Below are 11,479 nucleotides of genomic sequence, written 5' to 3' on the forward strand. Positions count from 1 at the left end.
TGAATTTAGATCTTTAGCCTGACGAGTACATCAAAATTTAAATAAAAAGAATATGTAAGGATCTGCACAGACATATATTTAATAAATATTTATTAAAAAATATTTATATAAAACTAAAAAAAATTATAAATATTTTTTGGCAAGCCGAGTTGTTGGGTCGTGTCATGTAAAGCAGCAATGACTTAAAAAAAAGAAAAAAAGGGAAGCACGAAGGAAGAAAATGACAAAACCCTGAACATGCTAGCTCAGAATATTATATGGTTCTCCTAGAAGCAATTTCGGCGTGGGTCCTGGATTGTCGAATTATTTTCTCCCACGCTGCTGAAACGCCACGTCGCCGCCGTTCCAATATACTCCCTCCCTCAAGTTGCAAGCTATGAAGCTCTTTCCAATCAAACAGGCTACACCTTATGTCGCTAGCGTGTCAGCTTTCCATTAGCTCTAAATTGGGTCCCACAGGCCACAAATCAGGTGGGACCCACGACCTTCAAAGAACATAAAACAGCAAGGGTCTGAAAGAGAGATTCCAGGTAAGAGAGCAACGGGGATTAAATTTTGCCCATATTTTACCGTTCGAATACGCTCTAGAAGTCAAATCCGACGGCTAAAAAGGCTTGGTTTTGCTTCTTCTCTCCCACGAAACAGAGCAACGACAAGAAGAGAGTTCGTGGAGAGCCACCAGAAAGTGACGGGAAGGCCAATGGAAGTGGCCAGAAAGGAATTCGGGGTTGGGGGGCCGCAAGGCTTTTTGGGAGCGTTAGGCGCCACCTGGCATTCAAAGCGAGTACAACCTCACATGGTAGGCTCCACCAAGACACAGCCGAAGCCATTGAATCCGGCCTCCCCTGCCCAAATGGTTGGCGGCACCTCCTTTCTTGCCCATTTTAGTGATTTTAATGCGATAAAGTTGCATTCCATGCCTCGTTTGATGTCTGTCAATAAATGGGCTTGGATGAGGAGGCTCTGGGAAAGGATTTTGCTGCTTGCTAGGGCTTTGATTCTTGGACGTGCATTGGAGGTGGATTTGGGGGACTAGGTAATAGTAAAGTTCTGATCTTTTCGATATAATGGGACTCCTTTACTGCTAATTTCTCCGTAATGGATTTGAAAATGAAGTACTTGTATGAAGTTTGTACCTGTTTACAGCATCTCGAATTTTCACCATTAGACCGAATTGTTCGTTTTCTTCACTGACATTCAGTACTTGAGTTGGTTGCAAAGGCACCTCTTTAATGGATTTAGAATGAGGACTTGGATAAAGTTCATATCTTGTTAATGGATTTGGAAGTTAGATTGCTCTAGTTTTTAATTTTTACATCAGCCCATTCTTGTGGTGTGTGCCCAGGTTTATCTGAGTTTGTTGTGATCCCTTTCACGTGTTTTTGCTTTTCTTTTTTCCCTTTCCTTATCTCATGAAACCCACACGGCTCCACTATCTGTGTACATGCTATTTCTTCTGATCTCCATTCCCCGCCTTCATTACCTAAACTCGCAATAAGAGAATGGTGAGATATTTGGGCAGAGAATGGTGAGCGATTCAGGCATGTGAGTTGCTCCTGTTCAAGATAGTGAGAGTAGATAAGTTTGAGATCTCTCCACATGGGAATGTGCTCCTTTTGTTCCTATGTGTTTTTATTTTTCTATTTTTGTAACTCTATCAGAGCAGAGCTATCATGTGAACGTCTCTTTCCTTAAGATGGTGCGCTGAACGCGGAGGAAGTGGGTTTGTTATATAGTATTATTTGAAGTGATGGTGCGTGACGCTAAAAGAGTCTACTATTGAGTGGTCGTCTGGGTCTTAGCCTATTGGGTATAAGAGAGGCGGCAATCAAATACTATTGAGGAACTTTGGCTGCTTTATTGCAGATCTGCATGTGGAAGTAGCTTGCAAAGAGTAGAATTGGAGAATAAGTTCAAGTTTGATATGGATCCTGAGATTGGAAAGTGTTCAACATCTCCAAAGGTTCGTCTCTTACACTCCTATCATTCCAGTTTTATGTGGTTGTCTGTGGTTTTTGATTTTATAGTGACATTAGATGTATGGGCATCTAGTTTGACGTGCTTATGTTGGTTTGAGCTCGAACATCTCTTACTATGCGCTCTAGGTGCTTGAATTATCCAAAGCTTTTTTTTCTAGTTTTTCAAACTCCTCCGGCTTGTGTGATTGTGTGTAGTTTTGTGTTGATCATTAGTTTAAAAGGAATGGCGAAGAGAAGTATGGAAATCTTGTTTTGGTTTTTACAAGGCTGGATAACAGAACTTTGCTTGTGCTTCAACAATTTTTTGGCTGAATGTGTTTGCTGAATATTGCCCAATTGGTTTTCAGAAGAATTCTTGGAAGGCAACATTGCTCTTAGCATATCAAAGTTTAGGTGTGGTGTATGGTGACTTGAGCATTTCCCCTTTGTATGTCTACAAGAGTACGTTTGCAGATGACATCACCCATTCAGACAGTAACAAAGAGATCTACGGTGTGCTCTCATTTGTATTCTGGACTCTTACCCTTGTCCCTCTTGTCAAGTACGTCTTCATAGTTCTTAGAGCTGATGATAACGGCCAGGGTAATTTTTTTTTTTTTTTGGGAACATTTGTAATTCTCTTATGGTACCAGTGGTATCACCCCACTTTGTTAATTTTATTAGTTAGAAATCTGCAGGTGGTACTCTTGCACTGTATTCATTGATATGTAGACATGCCAAGGTGAGCCTTCTGCCTAATAGACAGGCAGCAGACGAAGAACTGTCCACATATAGCCATGAGTGCCCTCCAGAAACAAATTGTAAGTCAAGGATCAAGGTTTTGCTTGAGAAGCACAAGAACTTGCATACTGCTTTGCTTATAGTGGTTATGCTAGGGACATGTATGGTGATCGGAGATGGTGTGCTCACACCAGCTATATCAGGTAACTTATTTTAGTGCATTCTCCTGGTCCTCACATTCTTTTTGTGGTGTTCATATTTTTCTCATAGTTTATTTGATGGAAACTTACAAGTCCATTGTTCTTGCATCCAGTTTACTCTGCGGTCTCAGGGCTTCAGTTGTCTATGTCCGAAGTTCACCAAGAATGTAAGCTTCCAATCCATCATAAACATCCTAGTTTCCTGCACCTCTGTGCTGGTTACTGGCATAAACTGATTGAGTTTGCCTTCAAGTGAAAGTAAAAGACCTTTGAGTTCATGTTTTCATTATTTATAAGTTTTAATTGTATTAATAGGAAGCATAGCTCTTACAAATTTATGATAGAATCAAAAGGAAAAAGGTATATATATGCCACAAATGCACATAGTTCTGCCAGCTAACCCTAATATTCTTTATATCTGTTGCCTTGTTTAAATTATTTGAGTGATAAATAAGCTGATTCCACAACTCGAGGGCTCTAAATTTTTGTTATTTCACAATCAAGTTATTTCATTTGCAAACATTTACTTCTTGGTCTTATACCTTTTTATTACTTAACTAGTTTACCTTTCCAAGGAAAAGTACTTCTGTTACCACAAAGTTTATTATTTGTTACAACCTTTGTTGTTGAGAAATTCTAATCACAACCTAATGTGAAGCAATAGAATTAGCAATATTTCACTTCATCTGATAATCATTTTCATGCCATGCCAGTAATTTCACTCCTTGTATAATTTTGCATTAAATATGATATGATTTCTTCTGGTTCATCTGCACATTTTAGGAGATCTCTCCAACTTTAGAACATATTATGTCTCTTATCATAAATAATCATATTTGCTAAATCCATTGAATGCTCTTTTTATATCTCATCCACTGTATCTGACCAGTATCAGGTAATCTGCAGATGTTGTGGTTCCTATTGCTTGCTTCGCCATACTGTGTTTGTTTGTGCTCCAACACTATGGCACTCATCGGGTTGGTTTCTTGTTTGCACCAATCGTGTTGACTTGGCTAGTGTGCATTAGTGCACTTGGCATATACAATATCATTCAGTGGAATCCGCATATCTATGAAGCACTTTCTCCATATTACATGTTCAAATTCTTGAAGGAAACAAGAAAGGCTGGGTGGATGTCCTTGGGTGGTGTCCTGCTATGCATGACAGGTAATGTTTTAAAGAAGCATGAAAACTGTAGCTAATTTTTATGTATTAATAGTATATTTGAGGGTGAGCCTTGTTGCAATGGTAAGGTTTCTCCAATATGATCTGGGTTTCACGGGTTTGAAGCACAGAAATAGTCTCTTCGCATGCGGGGGTACGGTTACGTACATTTGATCCTCTCCAAACCCTGCAGTGGCATGAGCCTTGTGCAAGGGGCTGCTTTTTTGTATCTACTTCAAATTTGATGTTGGCTGCTTGATGCATATTACAATTGGCTCATGAGGAAGACATTGGATAGCAAGTTGATGATATAAAACTCGAACTTAATGCAGGCTACATTAAGCCAAGTGGAATTTTTGTCTTCCAATGATTAGTGAAGCTAAACTACATTAAATTGCTGGTTTTAGCTTCCATGTGACTATTTCATTATGAGATGCTTATAAGGTTTTTTTTTTTCTACAATAAGACTGAATCATTTTTAATAATTTACAGGAGGAGAAAGAATTCAGTTACTAATGAAAAACTAAGATATTAATGTTAGGGATTTAAAAATAGAAAAGGTAGGTGTTATAGGTAAATATCATGACTGGTAAGGTTGTCATCATTATGGATGCTTTATCGATGCCCCAAATGTATCAAATATATGACACAGACGAAACCCTTGATAAATTGTGAAACCATAGTTAGTTTGACTATAAATGATGCTTCATTTACAATATTGTTAACCATCTTTTTGCAGGTTCAGAGGCAATGTTTGCAGATCTTGGTCATTTCTCATACACTTCAATTCAGGTTTTTTTTCCCTTCATATTTTGATTGTATTAAATTTTTACGATTGTCATGAATATCTCTCATATGTCGGTTACTGCAGATCGCTTTCACTTCATTTGTTTATCCTGCACTAATATTGGGATACATGGGTCAAGCAGCTTATTTATCCAGACATCACAAAAATGACACAAGCTACCATATTGGTTTTTATGTTTCTGTTCCAGGTAATTTTTGCATTTTCTGCTACTCAAGATTATTTCAGCATATAGCTTTCTAAGTAACAAAACAGTAATATGGAACAAGATATTTGAATATTTGATGATTATGAATGCCAAGATACTTGCCTGTCTGTTTTGTCTTATAGCAGCAAATGGCACCATATTCTGTGGTTGTTCTTCTCACAGGCAGTGTGCTACTGGAAGTACACAACTGCCTCACATCATGACTATCGGAAGTGGAAACTATTAACATCATTAATTATGTTGCCAGTTCTCTGATGATGAAATGAATGAATAATGCATATGGTTTATACTATTTCCTTGGGAAAATTAATCGTCCTGCACAGATTTGTAGTTCTAGGGGCACATCAAGAGTAGGAAGAGTAGGGAGAGCTGAAGGTGGAGGAATTTAAAGAAAGATGGGTTAAAATATATCGCAAGTGAATTATCAAGGATTGAAAGTGGAATCTGTAGCTGAATCTAGATGTAAAGTGGAAATAGATGGCTAGGTGTACCTAGTATACTTGGAGAGTCTGAAGATCAAGGATGAAAGCACGAGGGTATAACGGTGAGATACTAATTGTAATAAACAATAAGTAGAAATCAAAAGATAAACAAAATAAGGAACCCAAACTTTTAAGAGATAATATAGAAGCTAACTAGGGAAATTTGTAGCAATTATACAAACTAAACTCGCAACAGGGTAAGGAGGGTAAGATGATACCTACATTTTGAGACACGGAAAACACACCAGTCATATGAACATACAAATGAGTTGGACTATATATTTGTCAAAGCTATGGTGATGGAGCTAACAATTTATAATTTTGTATCGTTGTTCTGTGTGCAGGATCCGTGTATAGTGTGAATGGTAAATTGTTTGTGAAGGATGGTGATATCTAGGAGAGATGTAAATGAATATCCAATCTATGTTGAACAAGGGTATTGATGACAATGTAAGAATTTGGGAAGATGTCCATGTAAATGTCGGAAACAAGGAAGCTATAATAGTAATCATCTGTAGAAAAGGAGTAGATTATAGTGAATGAATATTTAGCATAATTGCTTTAGTATGAAATGGGATACCTGAAGAAATATTGACAATCATAGGACAGATTGCCTTGGTATAATTACCAATCTTTTTTTTATGACATCATGAATATTAGGAGAGCCCCTGATGAATACAGGAAAACTACATATGGAGCTATGAGAGAATGCATGAACAAAATTTAAACATGCAAACATGGAATTCTATGAACCAGATTAGCAAAATGAACAGATCATATTTTTTCCTTTCCCCCTAACTCTGGTTACTGATGAAAATATGTATGACATGGACATGCATATTTTACAGTATGGACAGTAATTTTTGGCGGACAATGATGATCAATGAAGAAATACTTGTAACAGCAAAGGCATTTATGGAGCGATGACAAGTGCAGGGCACAATTAGGAGAAGGCAAGAAAAGTTCGCAAGTGAAAGAAGACATGGCTTTCAGATCTTGTCGATCCTAGTAATATATGCACAATATTTGCCAATATTCAGGAGGAGGCTGCTTCCTGTACATTGATTGCTACAATATTGTGCTATTTCAAGACATTAAAGGGTGAATATTGAATTGAATCCATCAGAAAAATGGTTAAGGATAACTAAGTCTATTTCTCAGATAAGAATAGATAGAGAGTAGAAAGGCCTAAGATCAGTGAGACAAGGATAGAGGTATACAAATTGCAACTTCAGTGTAGGAAAAAATGAAGGGTTATAGGATAAAAACTCACTCAAGTGTGACTGGTCTTTTAGGTGATTTGACTTCTGTCAAGCTACTTATAGTATTGCTTCATGTTCAGTTTAAGGTCAAAACTTCGAAGTCAGCTCCACTTTTAGATTGGTTTCAAAGATTTGGCTGAAACTTCATAAAATCCATAGTGGGACAAATAGAGGCCAGAGGAGTAGGTCGTACCTCTACTACATCATTTTATTATATTAATTCACAATAGGCACCAAAAATTTGACCTCCTAAGGCACAATATATTGTTCACCATAGGGAAGTACATCAAGCAGATACATTACTTGAAATCATAAAAGGAACTGTTATTAATTAGTAATATAATTATTTTTCTCTTATCTGAGATGGATAAAGGTGTGAGGTTAATGAATGACATTTTAGGAGGATATACAACATGTAGCTTTCTTACATTGTTTTCAGCAAATGATGGACCAAGACCATAAGCATAACCATTAAGCCTTGTTACAACTATATTTGTCCACGCTATGAATCTCATCTGCCAAGCATTCCTACATAGGGCTACTTCTACGCCAAAGCATTCACAAGTATCAAATTAAGTTAGATTCATTTCATAGCTTGACATGCTTTTGAGAGTTGGCTGTCAACCTAACATCCACACTCCACTATTTTTGTTCGAAGTTGGAATAGGCATTGGAGATGATTTTCAGTCAATACTGTATTTGAAAATATAGGACACAATTTTCATATTATTTGCACCACCTTAGTTACTAATAGAGGAGCGAATTTCTTGAATTCATGAGGCCATTATTACTGTCTTTTGAGTCATTAAAACTGCTTATGATGAAATTGGATTCCCTGGGATCTTTTGAAACATGCCCCAGTATGATGAAGTAAGGCTAGAAACACACTGTACAAAAGGAGTAGACTTACTTGGTTGCATATATGATGGAAAGGAAGGAAATCACATCTTTTATGGGCATCGGAGAAACATAACTAACTTGCTGATATTGGAAACAATTGGGGAGGAAGTGGATTCTAATTGAATGTTATATTCACAAGGAGACCGATATAGAGAATTTAAATCGCAATATCAATCTGTTTATGAGAAAGCAGGGGAAGAAAACTATTTCAGGTTTTTTATATGTCACAGTAAATATGGATTTTTAACACTGCAATGAATTTTCTCAACTCCATCGACTAGCATAAGCCTCTTGGATTCACAGTATAATAAGAGAATGGTAATTAGTGAAGGTAAAAAGTTATGACATACAACAGGACTTGGAATGCGTTTCTCAATGAGTACTTGCTAGCATTAAAATAGGCATGTTGCATCAAGACATGCCTCTTATAAAGGCAATGAATCATTCAGCCCATGAATTGGCTTAGTCCTGGTTCTAATAGAATATCTGTATCACAGCACCAACAGATATAACTCCTACTGCTACTTCATCATCTTGAACACTAATCCGGTCTCTAGGAAAGGGCTTTGTATTGTCTTTCCAATGCAAACTTGCCAACTATGTAGTCCTCATTAAAATATGCTTTCAGTTTTGACTTTTAAGTTTCTATGTTTTCAGTTGTTTTCTGTACCATTTGCTTTAGCTTGTATAAACTTAATTGTGATTCACTGAAGTTCTTTTTATTAATGTGTGTCTGTGTGTATAGAATGTTTAAGATGGCCTGTCCTTGTGATAGCCATACTAGTTTCCATCGTGGGAAGTCAAGCAATTATTAGCGGGACATTCTCTATCATAAACCAGAGCCAATGTCTTGGTTGCTTCCCAAGAGTCAAGGTAGTTCACACCTCCAACAAGATAAATGGCCAGATCTATATCCCGGAGATCAATTGGATGCTCATGGTCCTCTGTGTAGCAGTTGCTGTTGGCTTCAGAGACACAAAACACATGGGCAATGCATCAGGTATGTTCATACATAAAAATATTGATGTTAAGGAAGTCTTCAGTCCTTTCCAATGTGCTCATTGCATGTTGTGTGAGATACATTTTATAATTAGCACATCCAGCACACTGGGAACTTTTTCCACGAAAACTGATGAGGCATCAAACTCTGCATTGTGTTTTAGTGTTAAATTCTAGCATGCTTTTTTTTTTTTTTTTACAAATTTCATGACATCTTCAATCTGTTCCTACTGACACTTCTTAATTTTGGCTGCTTTAATTAGTGCTCTCTGCTATAAAGCTTAACTAATCCCCAACTTCTTCTAACAATGTGTTTTCCCCTTCTTGTCCAATGCAGGATTAGCAGTAATCACGGTGATGCTGGTTACGACATGCCTCACTTCCTTGGTCATAATCTTAAAATGGCACAAGTCCCCTCTTTTGGCCCTTTGCTTTCTCTTTTTCTTTGGCTCTATTGAGGCCCTCTATTTCTCTGCCTCCCTTGTTAAATTTCTTGATGGTGCTTGGCTTCCCATCCTTCTTGCCCTCTTCCTTATGATTGTTATGTTTATCTGGCACCATGCCACAATTAAGAAGTATGAGTTTGATTTACACAACAAGGTCTCCCTAGACTGGCTCCTTGCCCTGGGCCACTCCCTTGGCATTGCACGTGTTCCCGGCATTGGCCTTGTGTACACTGACCTTGTATCTGGTGTGCCGGCTAACTTTTCACACTTTGTAACGAACCTCCCAGCATTCCACCACATCTTAGTTTTTGTTTGTGTAAAATATATTCCTGTTCCATTTGTCCCACCTGCAGAAAGATACCTTGTGGGTCGAGTGGGCCCACCAGATCACCGGTCCTATCGGTGCATTGTGCGGTATGGCTATCGCGATGTCCACCAGGACATTGACTCGTTTGAGTCCGAGCTCATTATGAGTCTGGCTGAATTCATACAATCTGAAGCATCCTATCATGGAAACCAGCCTAGTGATGTTGTTGATGATCAGCTCACTGTCATTGGAAGCCTGCTGCCGAGAGATTATGAGTTTGAGGAAAACATCCAACGGGCAAGCACTTCAACTCAGTCCTCAAGTGAAAGAAATGTTAAGGAGTTGGAACCTGTGAACAGAGTGAAAAAAGTTAGGTTCCATATAGAGGTTACTGATTGCTCAGAGAAGGATGGGCCTGCAAGGGAGGAGCTGGAGGACCTGTTGACAGCACGAGAGGCTGGTACTGCATTCATCCTGGGACATTCACATGTACGCACAAAACCAGGGTCGTCGATCATGAAGAAGATAGCAATTGATTTTGGTTACAATTTCCTAAAGAGGAATTGTCGGGGACCAGAAGTGGCACTCCGAGTGCCTCCAGCATCTCTCCTTGAAGTTGGGGTGGTCTATGTCTTGTGAGCTGAAGCCTGTGCAGTGTGCCAAATTCTGTGGAGATGCATATAGCAAATTACCAGCCAAAGATCTCAGGAAGATATAATTTGTTTGGAAAGCCTTAAATGTGGTAAGATACAAAGTGAAGCTTTAGAAAGCATGCTTATTGAGGTTGCAGCCTAGCTGCAATCTCCTACAGGCCATTGCGTTGCTCATGAATAGAGCTGTCCATGGTTATATTGTATATTGAAATTGTAGTTTTATCTTCTCCATAAAATGATCTGATGATATTAGAGCAATGATCGTATGGTCAGCATTCAAAGTTTGTTTGGATGTGTCATGTATAATTTATAACTTGAAGGGACTCGACTAGTAGTCATAGGTATTTGTAACTTTTGAACAAATAGTGATTCACTTTTTGGTTCTACTTCTCTATGTCGGGCGCACTTATTATTTGTTGAGAGAGTTTTTCATTCAAAAGGGTTTATTTTATTCCTCAAGCATGTAGAAATGTGCTATACTCGAGCGCATTAGGCAAGCTCATGCAATCCTGGTTGTAATTACACAAAATGACTTGAAGATGGTCTTCAAGTTGTCAACTATGACAATTAGGGCTAGAAATGGCATAGATCTTGAATGTTCTCATAGGAAGATGGTCGTCTTATTCCTCTGAATTTTGAGCTGTTTGATGCATCTCTCTAAAACATCTACAATACATATATTTTTATTTGGATATCTTGCAAGTCATATCCAATGATTTATATTTTCATTTTGTAGTATATATTTGTAGCTAAAGCTACCATCTTCATCTAGATCAGCATCAACATTGACTGTGCTTTTTATGCTTTTGGTTCTGTCCTTCGGTGCCACTAAATATTCAGGTTCATTCTGTTTGTGTATGCCTAGATCACCTGATATGCGCTTCCGAGATCTGAAGGCCCAAGAAACCGCGCAGTGCTAAAAAAAACAATTCAATGGGGTGGAAGATCCACTATGATCACTTTTTCATCCAAGGACATCTCTCTTTCCATCTATACTACCAGGTTGGGCATGTGAGTTGATGTTGGGAGGTCTCAGCTCATTAATTTGAACCTGGGTAATTATAATATAGATGAGTCCCTCTACCTATCTTACAAAATAATATAAGATTTTTTTTTAAAAAAAAAAAAAATCTTCTTAATGAAACCATGCAACCTGAGATTACTTTACATGGAGTTTCAGAGATACAGAAACTCCATAATTAATAATTACAATATTTTAATTTGGGTAACCACAACAATCAGCATTATAAGGTGTTATGTGAAGTAGAGGATAGAGCAGATTTGGCAATATATAGGAAGTTGTGTATGTGATCGGTGACCAAGTTTGGTGACCCAATCAGCGGTCCTATTGCCC

At 38.0% G+C, this 11,479-nt stretch overlaps 1 protein-coding gene across 2 annotated transcripts; it reads left to right on the forward strand.

Annotated features, from left to right (window-relative positions):
• Positions 1-899: 899 nt before the first annotated feature.
• On the forward strand, positions 900-10,517 carry LOC103713428 (putative potassium transporter 8). 2 transcript variants are annotated; one of them, XM_008800355.4, is made up of 10 exons: positions 900-1,036; positions 1,867-1,963; positions 2,327-2,561; positions 2,657-2,902; positions 3,013-3,066; positions 3,806-4,066; positions 4,803-4,855; positions 4,935-5,058; positions 8,466-8,720; positions 9,057-10,111. In XM_008800355.4, the coding sequence occupies exons 2-10, from the start codon at positions 1,925-1,927 to the stop codon at positions 10,109-10,111; spliced, it is 2,322 nt and encodes a 773-aa protein (XP_008798577.1). In that variant the 5' UTR covers positions 900-1,036; positions 1,867-1,924. The 2 variants fall into 2 exon arrangements, with proteins under 2 accessions (XP_008798577.1, XP_008798576.1); XM_008800354.4 differs by lacking the exon at positions 900-1,036 and having other exon boundaries at positions 1,082-1,963; positions 9,057-10,517.
• The last annotated feature ends 962 nt before the right edge of the window (positions 10,518-11,479 follow it).

The sequence above is a fragment of the Phoenix dactylifera genome, chromosome 3 (assembly GCF_009389715.1).
Source record: "Phoenix dactylifera cultivar Barhee BC4 chromosome 3, palm_55x_up_171113_PBpolish2nd_filt_p, whole genome shotgun sequence".
Taxonomy (NCBI): domain Eukaryota; kingdom Viridiplantae; phylum Streptophyta; class Magnoliopsida; order Arecales; family Arecaceae; genus Phoenix; species Phoenix dactylifera.